The 21,801-nt window shown below is 44.6% G+C and overlaps 1 protein-coding gene across 7 annotated transcripts; it reads right to left on the minus strand.

The window, feature by feature from the left end:
* Positions 1-572: 572 nt before the first annotated feature.
* On the minus strand, positions 573-19,972 carry NINJ1 (ninjurin 1). Of its 7 annotated transcripts, XR_010031445.1 has the most exons (6): positions 19,784-19,965; positions 12,565-12,799; positions 8,373-8,534; positions 2,150-6,514; positions 1,541-1,650; positions 573-1,448 (listed from the first exon to the last, which is right to left on the minus strand). XR_010031445.1 is itself a non-coding variant. In XM_063181853.1 (4 exons), exons 1-3 carry the CDS (start codon positions 19,853-19,855, stop codon positions 8,380-8,382), a joined length of 462 nt encoding a protein of 153 aa, XP_063037923.1. In that variant the 5' UTR covers positions 19,856-19,965; the 3' UTR covers positions 573-6,514; positions 8,373-8,379. The 7 variants fall into 7 exon arrangements, 1 of the variants encoding a protein (XP_063037923.1); XR_010031448.1 differs by adding an exon at positions 8,206-8,265 and having other exon boundaries at positions 573-6,514; positions 19,784-19,972; XR_010031446.1 differs by having other exon boundaries at positions 573-4,097; positions 4,965-6,514.
* Between the last annotated feature and the right edge of the window lie 1,829 nt (positions 19,973-21,801).

Here is a 21,801-nt window from a genome sequence, read left to right on the forward strand (position 1 = left end):
TGTTGAACAGGGCCTGAGTGGTGATGGAGGAGGATCTCTGAGATAACTTCATCAGGAGCAGAGATCCTCTTCATCCTGTGCCCTTCTGTGCACTGCCTCCCTGGTGAGTGGGAGCTGGGCTCCCCTCCTTGCCGCTGCTCTGTGGCCCCTTGGGGAGAGGAGCAGCTCCCAGTGGCGGCTGTGCTGGGCAGCGTGCCCCAGCCCTCTGCCCCTGCAGGAGCAGCCTTTGCCAGGCACCAGGTGAAGGGACCACAGCACAGCGTCAGGGCATCACCAACGCTTGGATATGAGTGAAACAACAGCCTGATGAAACTACAAAATTACAGGATTCAGGGGAGGGGGAAATTTTCTATCTTCATCTCACCCACTGCATAGAGATGTTATTAGAGCCAAATGAAAGAAACAAGTCAGAGGCAGGAGATGAGACAGGTATGCAGCAACACTGCTCCAGTTAATTCAGTCCCATTGCTTTGGCATAAAAGAACATTTTGGGGGAATCCTGAGCTGCCCTTGCTATTTTGGAGCACAGGCCACTTTACACTGTTGTCACAAGGAAAAACGTTCTGCCGTGGTGCTGTTGATAAATCTTTAATAGCATTGTGTCTAGTAAAGCAAAATCCTTTCAGACTCTGTGCTTCACAAACTGGTAAAAGGTGAAGTTGGGTGCCAGCAGCCAGAGTGCCACTGCACGTGAAGCTTGGATAAATCACAGGCGAGACGTGTTCTCACAGCACGATTTACAGCAAACCTTCTCCATAGCAAAATATTTCATCACACTCAGGTGGCTTTTTTTTCCTTTTTAGGCCTGGCTTTAGCTACCCTGGGGGTGTCCTGGTGCTCCAGCCCTGCGGGTGCTGCCCAGGGCTGCTCTGTGCTGGGTGCCTCAGCGGGTCCTGCGGGGTGCCCGGGGCTGAACGCTCCGCTGCAGCAGAAACTGAGAGAGCCGACGTTGTTTTTCCTCTGTGGCTCTGAGCTAATTCATTTTAAAAGCTCCCAGTGAAGGCTGGAAAGATGATGCCTGTGCCTCTTAAATATTCCTGGTCCATAATGGTTGCATAGAGCTGGGTTTTGTTTCACCTGTGCCTCTGGAGCTGGCTCACGGCCAATTTAACCTGGCTACTTTGCTCTGCTTTGCAAGAACTCTGTTCTGCCAGGAGGTAGGGAGATAACTAACATCAGATTGGAACCAACTTCACAGTCCAGGTATAACAGGTAAAATTATAGCACAAAATAAAAATTATTATTAATGGTAATCATTTAGATAGCAGGTTTCTATGAAAGAATTGCAATGATATCTTTCAGGGTATTCCCAAGCTATGAGTCCTGTGAGATACAAGTGAAACTCATCTTGGTGATCTCAGAGTCAATAAGAAAACAAGTAGGAAGTAAATTCCTCATTCTGAGCTGGATGAAATTCAGCCCTGGATGAGTCTAGGCTGGTCCTGGCTCTGGAAAGATGAACAAGACACATCATTCCATCACACCCTGTGTCTGCAAGTGAAGAGGACATGCAAGTTAAGCAAAATATTATCAGTGGTACCAGGTTTGAAGGTTGCAGGACTTCTGTGTGATAACCAGGGTCCCTTCAAGAGGCTGTGAGGCATCCTACCAGTGCAGCTGGGATGTGGGGCTTCCAAACCTGTTTTGCTACTAGCATGGAGAAGAAAGAATTTTTATGGAGTATGAAGGAGAACAGTGACCCACACAGGCACATTGTGGCTCGCTCCCAGTGTTCCCCAGTTAGTGCACTTCATACAGTTTGTGAAGTTCAGTCATGTTCCCAAGTCGTGTTGCCAGGATTTGAAACCCCACAAGGGATGGAGAGGCCTGAGGGCTCTCTTTCCTGAGCAATGCTCTCCCTGGCATGCCTGGTGAATCATGTTTTCTGGCACAGAAAAAACTGATTCCTATTTCAGGAGACATAGCTGTCTCCCTCCATATCTTCCACAAGTCCAAAACAAATCTGAAACATTAGGCCTTCCCAAGAGTTTAGATTATTTTCATCCTTCACGCCAGAAATCTGTGGTAATGTTGGGTGGTGATGAAGCTGATTTACTCTCAAATATTTTTGGTACCAGTGAAAATGTTTTGCAATGTTTCAGTAATCTTGGTGTGGTGCTTCCTAGCATGGCACCATATTTACACTCACCTCTCAACTTGTTAAAACTTGTACCATGTAAAAAGGGGGTGGGACAACTTCTAGGCTGGAAGACTGGAAAAAGAGGAATGGAAAACATCAGAAAGGAGGCTGAACGAAAAAGGAGTTTTTGCCATCTCCATTTCTGACAAAGCCTGACTTGCCTGATGAGGAACTATTGATAAGTCTCTGTTCCTGACTTGTAGCTGTGGCATTCTTCTTGGGGAGGCAGCCAGGTTAGTAAATAGTTCTCATTATGAGAACCCAAAGGGATAAAATGAACCATGAAAATCTTCAACAGACTGTGGAGGAGGAGAAAAGTGAATTCAAAATTACCCATAATATCCAATAGGAGGGCAGGTTATGTTTTGTCACCACCCTTTTAGGAAGTTGGATAATTATTGGTCAGCTATTATTTTGAAAAGATTGTATCCTGTGTTTCACACCCGATCCTGCACTGACACGTCAGTGACTGGCACAGCCAGGGACTGCATGAACATCAGGAGCGGGATGAGGTGGGGCATTACAGGTGGAGTCAGACAAAAGTTGGACTCGATCTTTGATATCTCTTCCATCCTAAATGATTCAGTGACTCTGTGACTTCATGATTTCATACAGTGAAAATAATTTGATCAAGTGTGAAAAGAAGAAATTCCTGCAAACAGCTGAAGCCTTTATATACCACATTTTCTCCTGTCTCTTTGCTGTAGATGTACCTCCAACAATGTGTGTTTGCCTCCTGACATGCCCAAGAGCTGTCTGCTATCAATCAGCTCAAGTTGTTTGGTCAGTCCTGCCCATGCTCCTTCCCCTCTGCCCTCCCACCGCTGCTGGACGTGTTGCAGTGTCAGGCTGGGAATACTCAGTGATGGGGAGAGGAGTGAAACTCCACGTACAGCTGACATGTCATGCTGCAGCACCTGGGTGCCACCCAGCCTCTGATGGAAACTCTGCCCTAAGGCCTGCTATGACCATGTTGTTATTTATCTCTTCCTGGAGTACCTTCTCTCACTTATTTCAGTTTACTTCCTCCTCTAGGGACGTCTCAGCTCCTGGCTCTGGTTCGGCCTTGTTGATCACCTGTGAACAGTAATGGGCTCCCCCAGCAGATGCTCATGCCCTGGCTGGTGGGGTCCTGCTGGTGGTGCCTCCCCCAGACCCTTTTCAAGTTGCACCACGACCTGAGAAATGTACCTGGGCTCAGCTTCTCTTGGGCCTATCAGAAACACCACCTGCTCCAGGAACTGGTGTTGTGCAATTCCTCCCAGCACCCACCTGACCCTCCCCAGGGACAGCTTGAAGCCACTCTGTCTCCTCCTGTCCTTGTTTCCTGGGAGCAGAGCCAGAAGCCCTAAGCTGCTCCCTCCTGTCAGGGAGTTGTGCAGAGTGAGAAGGTCCCTCCCAAGCCTCCTTTTCTCCAGGCTGAGCCCCTTCCCAGCTCCGTTCCCCTCTCTGGACACACTCCAGCCCCTGCAGCTCTTTCTTGTTGTCAGGGGCTCAAAACTGACCCCAGCATGTCCAGCACAGGGGATGGGCACTGCCCTGGCCCTGCTGCCACACCAGTGCTGAGCAGCCCAAGGTGCCCTGGTCCTTCCTGCCCACCTGGGCTCCTGTTCAGCCACTGCCACAGCACCCCCAGGGCCTTTGCTGCCCCTCTGGCTCAGCCTGGAGCTGCTGGGGGTGTTGAGACCCAAGGACAGGACCTGGCACTTGGCCTTGTTCAGCCTCAATCACTGGCCTATGATCCAGCCTCTCCAGATAAAACTATGGAGCCTTCCTGCCTGACAGCACATCAATACTCCCAGCAACCTGAGTGTCATGTGCAAACTCACTGAGGGTAAAGAAGTTGTTAATTCAAACAACTGAATGGCAGTTGAGGGGATACAGAAACCAGGATGGTGTTTTCTGCTTCAGCCCGTTTTATATAAGACTCAGCATCAGAACGAGCTCCAGCAGTGACCTGGTTTAGAAGACAAATACTCAGAGTGAGTTCCAGTAAATATGGTTGTTGTCACCTGCTTCAGTAAGTAGAGCTACGCTGAAAATCCCAGCCCAGGCTATTCTGCATGCTGAAGGGACTAATGAGCAGGACCGTGAGCAGTGCTCACCCTGCCCAGAGCTTATGAAACAGGAGCAAACGGCTGACCTGGCACGAACTGCTCCCCACAGAGCCTGGAAAATTCATCTCCCTTCATTATTGATGACCTCTTTTTAAAAGAGATATTTGCCTCCAACCAAAACCTCTGAAAAAGCACAGCAAACCAGAGAATGAGTCAAACATATGTATTTGTTTGCTGCCCCTCTGAGATATTTGCCTGGATTTTAAAGCAGCACCTGACTTAAAAGAATAATAATCCTGTGATTAAATTATTTATACTTGAAACCAACTTGCAGATGCTTCTGTCTTCTAAAAAATACATGAACTCTGAAGGCTTCAAAGACTTAAAATACAGATTTCATGTCTAAGAATGTTTTGCAAATCTTACTTAATCGCAATAAAAGACATGGGAAGCAGCATCAAAAGTGTGACAGCCATGACAGACAGACAGTGGGCACGAAGAGTCCTACAGCAGTTGGTGGTTTGTGAAAAATAAATACAGGAAGGAAGTTGTCCTGCATGCCTCCTTCAGAACTTGTTCTGAGTTATGTTTACATTAGTATAGCCCACAAAATTAAACCACTGCCTGCTGGATACTGGTTAAATACATGTAACAGTGGAAATGAAGCAACAAAAGACAAATTAGAAAATAAAAAAAGAATATCTATTCCATTACTAATCACATGAGTTTGATTTGTTTTCTGTTAGTAATCCTTACAGAACATATACATGAAAGTCTGGTACATCAGTGGGCTTTGAGACATAACCAAAGAGAAAGGTCAGTAACAAAACCTGTAAATGAGATGAGACACATGAAGTCAATCTTCTATTCTTATGTACAAAGGAGCTTTTGAAAATTGACACCGAGAAAATTGATTCATACAAATCTACATCTTACATTTACATATAAGTGCAATCTAGAAAACTTAGATTTTTCTGATTGTAGGTACGATACTTTGGAAATAAAATTACTAAAATGTTTTTGTTGAAGAAATTATTGTAACCTACACTATTATTAGCAATAGTGTATTTAGAAAAAGTGTAGGTCCCTGAGCCAGCAGGTAAGAGACTAGAAGATACTTATAACTCTATATATATATTTAAAAATAAAAATTTAAAATTTTATTTTGCTTTTAGCCATAAACTCATAAAAGGAACAAAACTGCAGCAATCAATGATGGGAAGGAGAGAGAGGAAACTAGATAGAAAAACTCAGTTCATTTTGCCATTTGAGTTGCTGCTGACAGGCACTTGGTTCCAGTTTAACAGGTAAAGTTCACCCTGGATCTTCCAGTTTACCAGTAGAGCCTAGAAAAGGTGGCACTTGTAACAGAGTTTCCAGAAATCTGATATAAGAAAGAACCTTTTACAATGAAGGTGCTGAGTGCCCAGAGCAGCTGTGGCTGCCCCTGGATCCCTGGCAGTGCCCAAGGCCAGGCTGGGCAGGGCTGGAGCACCTGGGACGGTGGGAGGTGTCCCTGCCATGGCAGGGGGGGCACTGGATGAGCTTCAAAGGTCCCTTGAATGCAAACTACTCTATGATTCAAATAAATACATATAATGGACAGAATACACAGAATAGCAATGCATGGTAAGAAACCATTAACAATTAGGTGATTTGTGTCTGTGCATGAAGGGCAGGAAATTTTAAGTGTGTCCAGAAGAAACAATTCAAATGATTACCTGTGAACAAAACTGGGCAAAAGAATGCTGCTTATTTCTTTTTGTCTCATCTTTCCTTTAGCTAGAGTGGAAAAGAAAGCAAAACAAAAAGCTGTGCAAAAGCAGAGCTACCTTTACACACTGCAAACCAGAGCCCTGCTGGGCTACAGAGTGCATGGCTTGGTGCCAAGCTGTGAAATGAAGGACAATGTGACCACACCAGAATCAAAGGCCTGACATTTCTTACCATCATGAAATGACAAATTGCCACAAAAACCAAAGGCATGTAAAAAGAAAAGTCCTGTGAAATGCTACCAGATGCTATTTCCTTGTTTCATGAATTTATGTCACTTCTCTGAAAAAATAAAAAAGTTTCTTCAGAAATTGAAATGCCAATATTCCAGAAAAACAGCATCCTTAGGGCAAAGCTAACCTTCTCTTAGATGCCAGACAATTTAAATATTAACACACGGGAAAATTTCAGGTATACAGGTGTGTTGGAAGCTTGAGAAAGCTGCTTGGTGTGTCCAGCTTCTTCAAATTATTTTTCTTTCCCCACTGTGTCCAGCGTAGCTGGCTCAACTGCAAATGGCATCTAAAATGGATGCTCCAGGTCTCTGAAACACAAAGACATTGATATTTTAGTGATACAGGAATTATAGTAAATGATACATTTACTTTAAAGGGGCAATTAAGTTTTCTGTGGAAAAGGATGCATAATAGTAAAGGTGAAGCCAGAACACGGCCACTCATTTCTCTCAGGGTTTTGAGGAGACTGTGGCAACAGACTGAAAAACACTTATTTCTCAGGTTACATTCAGATGACAAGATGTTTTTAGCAAGGGCAATGCGTACAAATCAGCAAACAACAGCTGTAATGTTCCAAAGCAATAAAGAACTTTCACATTTAATAAGTCTGCAGCAAAAAATAGGTTCTGGACACCACATTTGGCTGTTTAATTAGGAAACTGCATGTGTGAGAGCATGGAGGCAGGAGCCCACAGCTTCGGGCTCTGTTCTGAGCTTCCTTATGCCTATTCCAGATCCTTGTCTGTGCCTCTGTCCCAGGTATTTTGTGTGTTTCATCCCGTGAAGGCAGCTAAAATTCCAATAATCCTTCATGCAGCTCCCTTGGTTTTGCCAGTGTTAATTTTTGGGTTATTGCTTCAGTACTGCTTTAACATGTTCTCCTGAAGTCAACATTCTACCTGCATTTTGGGTAATAGCTCAGATAATCTATGTGCTCTTCGCTGTTAAAATTAAATACTTATTAGTCTGTTTGTAGCAACGATGGCCATAAAATGCATTAAAACTAGCTTGTTTCACTACCAGATTTTCACAGGTTTTGTTAAAGGAGAAAATTACACCCACATCCTGAGATAAATTACTGTAGTTCTTAATTTTCCTGGTAATTTTTAACAGTGATTTCTCCTCATGCTGTTTTGACGGATTATAAATTTTGGTTTGATTCCCATTTTTGTCACAGACTTCTGTTGCGCTGTTCATCTACAGATTAATGGTTTAAAGGCCTTGTATCTTTGTTTTTATGGAGCAAGGGTTTCCTGTAGAAGCTTGCACAAAGCAGTGCTGTTACCTGCACGGGCTCCCTGTGCAGTACAGAGTGCAGCCATGGCCTGCCAGCCCAGCCATTCCTCCCTCAGCGGGTCTCTGACCCTGGCCTGACATCTGGGAGAGCAATGCCACAGCAATGCTGGCACACACAGACTCAGCACTGCTACTTTAAAGGCAGATCTTGACCATGGTGCTTCTTGCATTATGAGCTTATAATTTAGGTTTATGTCCTCCCAAACTGCTCATCATAGCTAGGAAGACATCCAGTTTGATCCCCACAATCCCTACATTTATCCTTCTGCATAAGTAAAGAACAAAGCTGCAAGTGCAGGTAGAGCACGAGGATTGCCCTAAACGGGCACATGTGAAGTGACAGTGCTCATCTCCGTGAGCTGAGTCTCCCACAGAGCACAGCCCCGTCCTGTGAAGGACACAGCAGCCACACGATCTGGAGCCAGCCCAGAAACAGAGACTCCAGCATGTGCAGGGTTACATGTCAGATTGAACAGCCTTGGAAACAGATTGTCTTCAGCATTAAGTAACAGACCGGATGCAAACCTTCCTCAAAAAAAGGAGAGGCATTTGGAGAAAGCAGAACAAAATTTCCCTTATTGTCTCAGTCAGCAGTAAGGAAAAGGAGTGGCTAGGCCAGGACAATCCCTACACTTCTGACGGGTGACAAATGCTGCCATCAACTTTTGAACTCCACATTCACAAACACATTGTAATAACTTACCAGTTCCCAGCAGCTTCTGCTTTTGCACTAATGGGAAGTGAGCTCAGGTATCTGCAAGAACTTCAACAGTACAGATCAGCCTGTGGCTGCTTCTGAGGTGCCCCAGTGTGCCCTGCATTCCTGGATGCAGTGCTCTGCTACCTCATGCTGCAGGAGACCACACTCACCTGGTCCTTACTGTCTTGATGCTGGCTCAGCAACTGGTTTCTGCACTCCAAAGGCAGTGATAAAAATATTCACAACTACTATAATGAATACTAGTCCAGTTGCAAGGTTGTTGAGGAAATTCAGCTTTCCATGTTTTGCAGGGTTGTTAAGGTCATATTTTACTTCAAAGAAAAAGGAGAAAAAATGTTTAATAATATGTATATTTCAAAATCCAGAATAAAAGGCTTCTGCTGCAGTTACAGAATTTATCTTATGCTAAGCTATTTGGATCAGTCATATTTAAAAGGAAGTCAGATTCTGCAGTGTCACTGAAAGTGCTAAGGGAAAGGTCTGTAACCACAAGGAGCTTATTAACTTCAGTAATTAGCATCTAATCTCTGTGGAGACACATGGGAAGTAATGGATGCACTAACATCACTAGAAATCTTTCGAGTTCTTGAGGTTTTGAAGCCTAGCTTTGTTGCAGACTTTAAGCATTTAAAAATTATTTCAATCTTGAATACATGAAACTTGAAGCCCTGACAGGATGAAGTTAAATTTCCTAGTTAAAATGCTACAAATGTCATTACCAGGGCTGGATTTTTTCTGTACTGGTGCCCTTCCCCAGCTTGTATTCCCTTGTACTCCCTGCCTTTGCCCTGATTCTGTTTTTAGCAAGCAAGGGTACTCTATCTGTTAAACAGAGGGGGGTGTCAGAGCAGTGTAGCTGCAGTCCTTTCTACAGAGAGCATCTGCTGTGTAAACATTTTCCTTTGTTCCTTGCAGCTGTTTTTTGGTTGAACTGCTAAAGGGAGTGAGGGAGGCTCACACAAGCATTAATGGAGTGTAAGCTTTGATTCCAGGCCTCGTGATAGCATACAAATTAGTTACATCGGGCTGATAACAGGTTTGGTTTTAAGACAGTGAGAAGTCTGGGGCACTTGCCTGGCATCACAGAATCATTAAGGCTGGAAAAGACCTCCAAGGTCATCAGATCCAACTCCGACCAAATACTATGCCCACTGAAATACCATGTGAAAACCCAAGAGTTTCCTGTCTCTATTCCCTGGCAGGAAGGGCCCTGCAGCTGAGACCCTCGGCTACATTCCTTTGATGCTGATGGAGTGAGTGCTGATGAATTCTGGAGCATGTTTTGAGAATGGGTTTTGTCTGTTGAGACTCCAAGTTCTCAACAGCATCTATCACTGGAGTTTGTGTCTGAATGTGCACAACATGTGAGAGAAAGTTTATACCAGACAAGCTTTTACAGCAACATAAAACCTAGGGCTCCTTCTGATGGGCACATACATAGACACACAACTTATGACTACCACACAAAATAAATCTTGTTACTTGCTTGTACCATCATCGCTGTGTTCCACACTGCAGAAGTGAACCACTGAACCAGCATCCCTTGTTGTTGAATGGTGGCAAACACACTTGTGATGCTGAAGTGCTAACAGCCAGGTTCACCTGGGGTCCCTAATAATGCTGTTTTGGTTTCAAGGAATCCTGAGCACCTGCTCAAGTCCTGTTTGCTAAAGCAGCGTAGTCAAACATCACAGGCCAGGCAAAGCATTGAAGAACAGTGTGGGGGAACTGCCCTGAGAAGCTACTGCACACCTTTGCAGACATTAAATAACTGAAATTCAGTAAGCACTTCGACTTAAAATGAGCTTACACATCTGTAAAGTATCTGGAGGCATGTGGATGCATGTGAGTGAAGAATAAATGAAACTGAATCATGAGTTCTGAAACATAGAATAACAGCATTTGGGACAGCTGGATAAAAACAGAAAGGCAATAATGGCCTGACTGTTATGTGAGTTAAAAGCAATCACGCTGAAAGGCAAACTGACACTTTCAGAGCTGTCCCTTTGTCCACAGGAGGGTCAGAGAAGACAAGTAATACTTGTCAGTTTAGGAAAAGCTCTAAACTTTCAAGTAGAATTGCAGTAATCCTATCTTTGTAATTACAGCACTTAAGATGAGGGTGTTTGTGAAAATGATTTCAAGCCACTGAAACTATTTCAAGACATTCTTTGCTTTTCTTCCAAAAAGTTAAGGTCACCAAATCCCTCCCAAGGACAAGTTTGCTGAACATTTCTCACATTGTTTTCGTGAAAGGCTCTTTAGAAGGAGGAAAATCTTTTAATACCTAGTAGAAACTGTGAGAATTGGTAGCTCCCAGGACAAAACCCTGACTCAAGGAAAGAAACTGGATCATGGCACAGACTTTTGTTTGGCCATGTGAGAGCTTGAAGAGACAGAATTTCATGGCTGGACAGAAACAAACTATTCCTGCAAGCCAAAACTATAAAATATACTTTGTGAAAAGCAAGTTCTTGGTCTGATACCTGCATTTTTGTACCTTTGTGTCCCGTTTCCTGTCTTCTTCCTGTCTTTTGCCTTAGCAGGACAACACTGCTCCAAGGGTGCATCACCATAAGCCAAAGGCTCTGTTACCCTCAATGTGACAAAGATAAAATTGACAGCAATTTGTCACAGTACAAGCTGGCTTGTACTGGGCAATTGATTTGGCTATAAATCAGTTTATGGTTCCATAAACTGGCCCCTGGGTTGACAGACAGGAACCTCAACCAATTACACTCCATCCTAAGCTGCAGACATCTCACTGGTCAGGAGCTGGGCCGTGTGGGGATCAGATCAATCAGCAGTTGGGACCAGGGGTTTCAAATCCCCTATATATACTAGGTTTGGACACCAAAACACTCTGTTTGTCAAATGGGGCTTTGAGGTGTGTGTGTCGTCCCTGTCTCCAGCCACCTAAGGGACTGAACATGTGGCCCATAACATAATAGCAATTTAAACCATTTCAGCAGTGTCTTGCAGAAACAAGTGTTAAAAGTAGTATCTCAGCATATACTGAGAAACTATTGCCCAGCAGAAAGACAGGGAGCTTGTTTACAGCCTCAAAGCCTGCTGAAGCAACCAGTGAGATGCCCTCAACTGAGGAACACAGAAGTATTTTACTGATTTTTCCATTACTTGTTTCCCACACCTGCCAGCATCAACAGGTTGGGTTTTTTCCAGTTCCCTTCTGCAATCTCCTCTGAGCCAAGACCTGGATTCTGCTTTTACACCAACTCTAACAAATGCAGAGACAGCTGTATTCCATCTCTTTTGTAAGAAAGAAAAAAGCCATATCAACTGTGAATATTACAAGTCATGCATATCCTGGATGCCTAGGAACTTTCTCCTTGAACAGAACGTTGTTTTTTCAGCTGTGATAAGAGAGCACAACACTGAAAGATTGTCAGGGATGCCAAACTCATTAAATGCCATGTGTGAAGTCTGCCTTTTCATTTGCATTAGGCCCAAGGTCAGTTACCTAGTTCCCACTGAGGTAAAGGATGAGATTTGAAAAATGTTATGAGAATAAATGATCCCATATCACTAGCAGAAATGATCCACAGCTGTTTCCTACCATTGGCAGTGTCATTTATTCCAGGTGGGCAATGGTAGACGCAGTTTGATTGCAACACAGCCAAGCCAAAGACAACATGCCACACTAACATGACGATGGACATTTGACTTTCACTTCCCCTTTGGAGTTCCCCATTCACATTATCTTCTTATATGATATGGAAGAAACACATTTCAGTCATAAGATTAGGTAACAGGTCTTGCCAAAAACATTATTATGAAACTTGATAGACCTCACTATCCTATCTGGCCTACTGATTCTTTTACAATATTTCATAACTTTCCTTCCTCCTCAGGCTTTCTGGAGGAAAAATATTCATAGTATGGGCAAATGAGTAGGAGAAAGGTGACAAAACTGAAGATTTCACATAACGTTGACCTTCCTCCCTTTGCTGCAGTATTTCTATGGTTTCAAGAGAAAATCTGCTTTTTTGGATATCAGAAAAATTTCTTTACTGAAAGGTTTGTCAAGCATTGGAACAGACTGCTCAGGGAAGTGGTTGAGTCACCATCCCTGGAGATAATTAAAAGGTGTGCAATTGTGATGTTTATGTACATGGTTTAGTGGTGAACAGGGCAGTGCTGGGTTAACTGTTTGGCTAAATGATCTTAGAGGTCTTTTCCAACCTAAACGATTCTGTGATTCTTACCTGCATCGGTTCTGAGGTAAAGGCTTTTTAAAAGCAAAGGGTGTTTATTTACCATCCTACAGGCTGTGTCCTATAAGAAAAATACGAGTCAGTGGTTCTTGGTGTTGCTACCTACCAAGGAATATCAAGAGCACTCCCACCAGGACTTGCAGGGTGAGCGACAGACTGATGAGAATGATCAGCGGGACGTAGAAGGAAAAGGAGGGCCCTTGCTCCATGACAGCTTTGAGCTGGGAGGCGTTGGCCATCAGCAGGGCGATGTCCAGCATGCTCTCGGCCGCGCTCTTCTTGTTGGCATAGTGGTTGATGTTGATGGGTCTGTTCCTTTGGAACCACTGCCACCTTCTGCGCTGGAGCCAGCAGAGAGGAAAATGGTTACTCACATCTCTTAATTGGTGCTGAGTGGGACATCACTTGGCCCACCAAATGATTCCTGTGACTACATGGGCACAACCACAGCAGTGCTGAGTTCTTCTGGGCAGCTTTCCCCTGTTACCCCCGTCCTCCAGAAGGAGAGCAGAAACCTGCCTGCTTCTACTGCCCTTTTACACCTTGTCCAGCTTGCCTATAGGATCAGTTCAAACAGTCAGCATGTTTCTACCCTGGGAAAAGAAGAGACTGGAAAGGCTGAAAAGTTTGCACTGAGAAAAAGTTGAGAGGGAAAAACCACTGTAACACAATCCAGCAAACAACAGGTTGTTGTGACTAATTTACTCCTGAAGGCACACTTAAAAATACAGATATTTATTAAATTCACTTTCTCTCCTTACACATCCAAAAAGTTCTGTCATTTCTCATGAATCTTCTTTTAAAGACAGATGTGAAGTTGGCCAATGTGTGAGCTTTACTTGCCCTCCTTTCCTTGCTACTCCTTCCTTCCATGCCACTCTTTCCATGCCACTGTCCAGGACCATCCATACACCCATACACAGATGTTTTTCCACTTAACTATCATTACATCATATGATGTGTTGTTGCCAAGAATTGCCCAATTACAAGGGAATCTTTTTTCCCCCATTTTCACATCAGCTGTTTTGGGTTGTTTTTAATTTGTTTGGTATTTTTTAAATTGCTCTGCAAACAAGCAGGAAAATAAAAACCAATTGCAGGGCAAACTTAGGGCTAGTTAACCCAACAGGATGAACATATGAGTGTTTCCTGATGATGATTCATGTGACCTGACTTGCAATTTCACTGCTTGTCTCCCAGCAGTGCCTATTTCTCTATGGATTAGATGCACTTAGGGTAACTAGGTTAGACTTAGCAGTCCAACTCCATGAGGAATGGAGAGTAAGTGATCCTCTATCCTGCTGTCTCTGAACAGGTTAGCAATTTCATTCTTTCTGCTCTTCTAGACTTTAAAAATAATTGACAAATATATGAAAAGTAAACTTGTTCTAGCTGTCTTCTTTAAACCTACTTCTTAGAGACTTTTTTACTGCCCAGATGTGTTGCTCCTTGCCAGACTCCTGTGAAAGGAGTCTGGCTTTGCAGGTTAGCTCAAATGCAGAAGACACCTACTAATTACTCTCCTCAGCAGAACTAAACATTATCAACTCCCAAGCCAGGCTTGCCACAGTCCAGACCTAAAAGCCTCCTTTTAAACAGGGTAGATATTCATATACACATTGCCAGTTTTTTCAGGGCATTTAAATACCAAACTTGACCTGTTTTCACCAGACATGTAATCCATCACAAGCCTAAATGTTTGACTGAGTGTAACAGGGCAGCAGAAAATGTCAGAGGTTTTTCTCAGCCTGTGATCTTGCCTTCACCAGGAAAAATGGCCTGTAATCATGAAAACCCCTGAAACATTCACTTCCTGCCTCCTGACTGATGCTGGAAAACCAGAAAACAAAAATCCAAAAAAGAGAGCAAATTGGCCTTGTCTTCTGGGAGCCAGCTGAAGGCCACTGCCAGAGGTATTGAAGCTGATGCAGTCAGTACTACATGGGTACTTTTTAAGATCAGATTGTGTGTAAAACAGCAATATATACACAGGTAAGGAAAAAAGAGATGTTGCCTTAACCTCAGGAGAGGGACAGTCTGTACAACAGAAATTATAGTAGAACTTGGGTTATGTGGCTTTATGGTTTCAGGGGGATTCCAGGCATGCAGCAACGTGTGCAGCCCACAGCACCAAACAACATTAGCTGTGCTTTGATCACCCACAGGAGTACAGAGGGACAGTGGAATGTCTGGAGATTTTCTAGGACGCACCTAAAGGAACGCTCTTCCTGCAGGTGTCACTTGGCAAAAGAGCAGTACGCATTGCACAGGACTGGCTTCAGCCTCAGGGCAACCAAAACATCTCCTCACACACATTGAACATTCAAATTCCTTGGCAGAGACAAGATAAGCCCTTGTGTTTGTGTCTCCAAAGGACTCTGAGCAAAGCCAGCTCATGTGTTCACATGTAAGAGCCATGTGCAGCTGGGACACCATTCCCTGCAGTATCGCCTGCTTGCCCTCAGGGCCTCACAGCACAACGACCTGCCCTGCTGGTCCGTGCACAGTTAGACAAAGGATGGGAGTGAAGAGCTGATTTTCACAGGGACATGGCGCTGTCCCACAGGCAGTACCACTCTGGGTCTCCTCACAGAAGCAGGGGCTGTTTGCTTGCCCAGAGCACTGCACTCTGCAAGGACAGAGCCACAATGCCACGTCATAAACAGGCATGGTTCCGGTTCTGTAGGACGGAACCTTCACTCCAAGATTGCACAAGTCCCTCTGTGTCAGTACACACTCTGCATCTGCTTTGCTTCACTCCCCCTTTCAATCGTACACCCAGAAAAACTGAGTCCCTCTCAAGTACAGAAAGAATTTATTGGTTGCATTTATTAAAAAGCAAATACAGGCGGCTCTGCAGCAAATGTCCTTAGGTGCTGAGTGTATGACAGCGAAGCCCCACCTGGTGATTCAACGGGAAGGAAACAGCACTGAAAATGGAAATATCTGAAAACAATAAAGTATCTTTGCTAAACACAGTAAATTGTTATAGAAAGGATTACAGCAGTTTTCCTTCTATTTGGGGTTAGTTATTAATGCAATTTTATGGGCCAACAGCTTTGATTGAAAATGAGACTGGACCAGAATGACCTCTGGGTTTGCAATGCCATAGAGCAAGCTTCCTGAAAATCTCGTGTTTAGGATAAGTCTGAATTATAAAACAATGGAAACTTGCTAAATAATAATGAAGATATGCAGAACTAAAGCTGAGCCATACTGAACTTAGTGGGGCTGCTCTTTACTGTGTTCTGCAATATTCTTCCCAATCAGAATGGATAAAAAGATGCTAAAAAGCAATTTTGTTTAAGAAGTAATTTACTATGGTTTTGAAGTATTAATCCTTCAGAAAAATACCACACGGCTGATTTTTCCAGATCTTTGAGGGAAAATTTCATGTTTGGAAAAAATTCCAGTTAAATCAAAAAAGAGATGGATCAGACATAAAAGGAATAATACAGGACTGAAACAGAACACCATTTCAGAACTTTTATTTTTTTGTAAGATCAAACTTACAGTTACAGGATTGAACTAGCAACTTTGCACTAGTATTTAATAATACTTATAGTTGTAGAATTTCTGTCCATATCTCCATCACCTACACACTGAAAGTGTAAAGGGCCATTTATGGCCACTCTGAAGTTAGTCCTCCCCTCCATCTCAGAGACCTTGCTGATCTAAAAACAGTCAGGTAAATATTCAACAAAGAAAAAAAGTATTTGCCCAACAAAAATATTTTAAGCCATATCAGCCATGTAATGGATGATTACAGATTCACAGAATAGGCTGAGTTGGAAGGGACCTGCAGGGGCCACCCAGCCCAGCCCCTGCCCAGACCCCCAACAATCCCACCCTGGGCATCCCAAAGGCTCCTGCAGCTCTGGCAGCCTCGGGGCTGTGCCCATCCCTGGGGAGGCTGGGCAGGGCCAGCACCCTCTGGGGGCAGAGCCTTGCCCTGAGAGCCACCCTGACCCTCCCTGGCACAACTTCAGGCCATTCCCGCAGGCCCTATCGCTGGCCACCACAAGAGACACCAGTGCCCCTCCTGTGCCGCTCACAAGGAACGTGTGACCCCAGTGAGTCTCCCTCAGCCTCCTCTTCTCCAGCTGAACAGACCAAGGCTGCCCCTCCAGGCCCTTCACCATCCTCGTGGCCTCCTTATCTCCAATGGATTCTTTGTACACTGCCTCAGAGGATACTCTGTGGTTTATCCTTCAAAAACACATCAGATCACTCGCTCAGTTTAGTACTGACTCAAGAGAGAAAAACCCCTTCTCTGGCCCTGGAGTGAATCATCAGTTTCATTTCCCATGGAAATTTCATTCTGAGGAGAGGGGGGAGATGTTCGCCCAAGTAGCAACCCAGTGTAACACTAACTAGTTTGTGAGAACTCTGCAATCACATGATGCGGTTGCTGGCAAATACAAAAAAAGGAAAAAAAAAAAAAGAAAAAAGGGAAAAACTCAGCATGTATTTGTGTTTCATAGACATCATGATTTTCTAGCAGCTCCAAAACCTTGTGCTTAAGAAGAATCGCTTTTATACAAACAGATCATGCTTGCATGACTACATTAAGAAAAAAACGGTGGCAATCATGTTGAGTCCTGAGAGCTAAAGAAGTTAATATTAAAAAAGGGAAAAGTACAGTCTGCTGAGGGCCAGCTTTAGCAGCTTTAACAGCTTTAGCACTGTTTTCCTAGAGCTGTACTGTTTCCAGGGTCCAGTTAAAATATTTCTACTCATTAAATTACTGTAAAATAATCAGCACATCTCATGACTAAATTTGTGAAATGAAGGAGTAACTTAAATTTGTTCACACAGCTATTTAAATAGAAGTTGGCTCCTGTATAATTTTTTCTGCCTTGCATTATTACTACTCATTCCACTCATTTGGTCTTACAATACTATTTCTCACAACTGGGCTCTGGACTGTCTATTTTGTGTGGTTAACACACTGTTTATTATAGCTACTTAAAAATATTCAAGCAAAAAATTTACACCAATAGTATCAATATTTGGAGTATATAGAACACTCCAAATTCAGTTTGATATGAGTCATGAGAACATACTATTTCAGGCTATATGCAGCAAAATAATTTCAAGTTCCTACAGATTGGTTACTTGCAATATGATGCCAAGAAACTGCCATGTCTCAAATTACTTTCATGTTCCAAATTACTCCTGAATTAATATATGGACTTCAACACATTTTTAGGAATAACACAATTAAAACTGTTTGTTTCTACTATGCAATTCTTGTTCACCTTTTTCATAGCTCTTCTTTAACTCTTCATCTAGCACGTCCTGTTATCTTGGAAACACTGAACTAGATTTTACAACACAGTGGATGGAGAGTGTTTCAATATGGACAATGAACAAGGAAAGCAACTAGATGGATGAAAAACTAGTTATAATCTGTATTTGTATGAGCAGATCCTTTGAAGAAGAGATGAGATACTTGTGCCAGGTGTAATCCCACATATTAGTCAGTGAGGTGTGCCATGCCAGACCAATCCTAGAAGCAAGGAATTTCTTGCTTCCAAAAGTCTGACATCTGCTAAAAAAATGTATTCAAATTAATGCTGGAGTAAAAATAAACCACATCAAACCACTGTGTGACCCTTGTTCAGACCTACCGAGAGCTTAACTGGTCTTTTAAAAATTCTTATGCTTTGATTGCTTTGAAGGTAACAACTACATCTGCATTTCATGCCAGCTCTTCTGTATGAGAAGGCAGTGGTCTGTGGTGAAGGTGTGCAAGAGAGTCTGTTTTGAGGAGAGGACAGACGCTGGGACAGGCAGGAAGGAAACAAGAGGGGCCCATGTTCCCATGCCTGTGAGCATTCCTCAGACACCTCTTGACCCCAATACAGAAGATTCAGGCAGCTGCAGATGGTCCCTCCAGGTTTAGGTGGCTGCCGAGCTGGGGCGTTCTTTTGTTTGTGGGAATTGTGAACACTGGCAGACTTTTTAAGGTATCTTCTATTCAGAGATGGGTTCTTGGAAAATCCATTTGTTTTACCTGGCATATACTTTGGGTGTGTGAGTGTGTGTGTGAGAGAGAGAGAGAGAGAGAAAATTTAAAAAGTGTTTATGAAGTTCACTGAAGTGCCACTGTATACATTTAAAACAATGGAATAGCATGTCTCACTGCTTATTCTTTATATGGCACTCACTGAGAACTTGAGTTTTGATGGGAAAGATGTGACAAAACGAGAGCTGCTTGCAACTGAAGATGAAGTAAAACAGGAAAGTTGCTGAAAAATTCTTGGAGCAGACCACACTGGGGTCTGTACTTGTGATGCAATCACAAAGCTACATCAAGAAAATGAGAGAACTCCTGAGAAGTCAGAGGTTTAGAGGAAACCACTCCAGACCACCAGTTTGACTTGCATATCCTAGGCTTGATTAACTTTAGGTAGGATTTCCAGGATTTATTAAAACCAGATTTTTATTTTTCTTGGTTTCATATTTATGACTCCAAATGTTTGTTAGGGAGGGAGGGTTGGAGGAAGGACAGATGTGCTACACAATCAGCCCAGTCTGTCTGTAACCAGAACATTTTACCAGCGACACAGAAGAGGGCTTAGTACAGTGGTTTCTGTGTGGCAGAGACTTAGGCTGGAGTAAGAGCTGCCTTTAGAGTTTAGTCCTTTCCAAAACAAGATAAAAGCCACTCTTTTACCCGTCTGTTTTCTTCAGATAAGTGGCATGTTCTGCAAATATCCTTTATACTTAAACAGAATGCAAATGAACATTTCCCAGTGAGGATGTCTGGTCATGTTTTGACCATACATAGTATGAAAAAGCTGCGTATTCTGGCTTTTATTTTGATTACTGCACGGAAATTAACCATACAGGCACAACCACTTCAGCAATTCTTCCTGCTTTTGTAATTGCTTATTTCGCGCGGATGTCCTCTCCCAAGCCCTGCAGGTGAGGCGAGCTGCGGGCGGGCCCCGGCCGAGGAGGGCCCTGGTGGCCCCTGGTGACAGGTGACAGCTGTAGGAGCCAGGAACAGCCCTGGTGGCCCCTGGTGACAGGTGACAGCTGTAGGAGCCAGGAGCGGCCCTGGCGGCCCCCGGGTGCCCGTTGTAGGAGCCAGGAGCGGCCGGGGATGCTCTGCCCGGCCCGGCCCGGGCACACGGCCCCGCGCAGCGGCCTCCCCGCAGGAACGGCAGGCTAAAAAGCCAGCAGGAGGCGAGCAGCACCGACCGCCACCGCACCCCGCGGAGTCCCCGTCCCGCCCGGCCTCGGGAAGGACACGGAGGGACGGACACGGCGCCGGGACCCCCGCCCCGCCCCGCCGCGCCGGGCCCGGCCCTCACCTGCTCCTCGGCCGCCGAGTCCGCGCCCTCCGCCGTGCCGTTGAGCTCGTGGGTCTCGCTGCCGGAGTCCATGGCGGCCGCCCGGGCCCTGTTGCTCCGGGCGGGGCAGGGGAAGGTTCCCCAGGGGCAGCGGCTCCCGGAGCTGGCCCGGCCTTGCCGCAGCGCGCCCGGAGCCACTCCCGCCGCCGGGGCCGCCTTCCCCCGTTCTCCCCGGCTCTTCCCCGCCTCCTCGCCTGCCTCTCCCCGCTCTCCCCTCCCTGCCCGCGGGCGGAGGTTTCCGCGCAGGGCCGGGCCCGGCGGAGCTCAGCGCTCGGCCCCGGGCCCCGAGGAATCAGCGGTTCTGACAATATCCGAGTCCTGAAAGTGACCTGAATACTTTTATTTACTCTGAGCTTTCGTGAAAAGCCAATGATCAAGGCAAAGGGTAGTGCCCTTCCTTCCTAATCAGCAGGACCTGGAAAGACATTTCAGAACGTTTTCCAGACAATCTGGAAAGACATTAGTGAAAGGTTCCCTGCCCATGGCAGGAGGGTTGTGACAAAACGATCTTTGTTGTTCCTTACAACGCAAAACATTCCATGATTCTGATTTTGGTTTTGCTTGCTGACATGCAACTGGTGTGGGCTTAATACCTGAAGCAAATAAGGAAATTTCCAGCGTCTGTTGTTGGGGAGATCAGTTTCAGCAATCACATTTTTCCATTTTGGATTCAAAATCTTGAAGCCAATGATTAAATATATAATTTTTTTTTTTTTTTTTTTTTTTTTTGCTTAAGATGTGCTGCCTTGCTTGACACACACATGTTTGGAACAGACGTTATGAGAAAGAGAAGCTTTCCTTCCAGCAGTGTGGACTTGTGCCAGAAGGAAATGAGTAAGCTCCTGTGTAGAAATAAGCAGAAACATCTATGCAAGTTGTTTAGCATTAAAATGGGGACGTCTGGAGTTTGTGAAAATGCTCTTACCGTGAATATACAGTTTACCAATACTCTTTTGGATTATTTTTTTGATGCATTTAGAAGTGTAAGGTAGTTCATTTTCTCTGTAAAGAGCAAGTACTACCCATTAGACAAAAGACTTCTCTGTGCAGTAGTGCTCACTTGCCCTGGGCTTGCTGCCCTCCACACAGTCCCTCATTGCTGTGCGGTGTGCTGTGTTCACAGCACATCGCTTGTACCCTTGAATCAGCCTCTCAGCTGCTCCATTCTGCCTTGTACAAACAGCTGTTCCATAGTCTGGAGTGCTGGCTGCTGTTTGGTGGGCAGCCAACGTGCCTGCAGTGCAGATGTTAGTCAGACTATGCCTGGCAGGGCTGATTTTAGGGAGAAGAGGGACCCGAGGGCTCCGGGCTTCTCTGGAACAGAGGTGGCTGGGAGTGCTCATGGGTATCTCGTCTGAATGTGAAGTTCAAATTTGGAGCATGGCCACAAGTCATCTGGAGACCATAGGATTGTGCCTGGGCATGGCATGGCATGGCAGCGTGTTGTCTGACTCCAAACTTTGTGTTCAGAGACAGCTGTGTGATCCCCCAGCCTGGCCCTTTACACAAATTATTGGCATTCCTCCCTGGAGAGTCTGATGATCAGTTTTTCACATATTATTTTTTGAAAATTGTGACAGCCTGCCAGGTTGTCAGGTGGTGGTACTGTTCTCTAATTCTGGAGCACGTTTCCTGAGGAGATCTGGCACTCCTGGCTTAAGCCCTCTATTAATTCCTCCTGGAACGCCTGCTTTGGGGTGTGCTTATACTGCTGCACCTTCCCTGCTTCAGCAAGAGTGACAACACAATGCTAGCTGAGAAACTAGGTGCAGCCTTGCACTTAAAATAGGAAAGAAATGCCAAGAACTTGGATAGAAGAGACTCAATTGCAGGAAATAAAACTCCTGGTTTTATCCTTGGTCTTAAAGACTTCATAGCTGTTATACTTTCTGTCTGAAATTGCATAGCTTAGTCTATTTCTATATATTAATTCCTTCTTTCAAAAGTCCTAGTAGAGTCTCTGCACCTTTTTTAACCAC

The sequence above is a fragment of the Melospiza melodia genome (genome assembly GCF_035770615.1).
Source record: "Melospiza melodia melodia isolate bMelMel2 chromosome 10 unlocalized genomic scaffold, bMelMel2.pri SUPER_10_unloc_1, whole genome shotgun sequence".
Lineage (NCBI taxonomy): Eukaryota > Metazoa > Chordata > Aves > Passeriformes > Passerellidae > Melospiza > Melospiza melodia.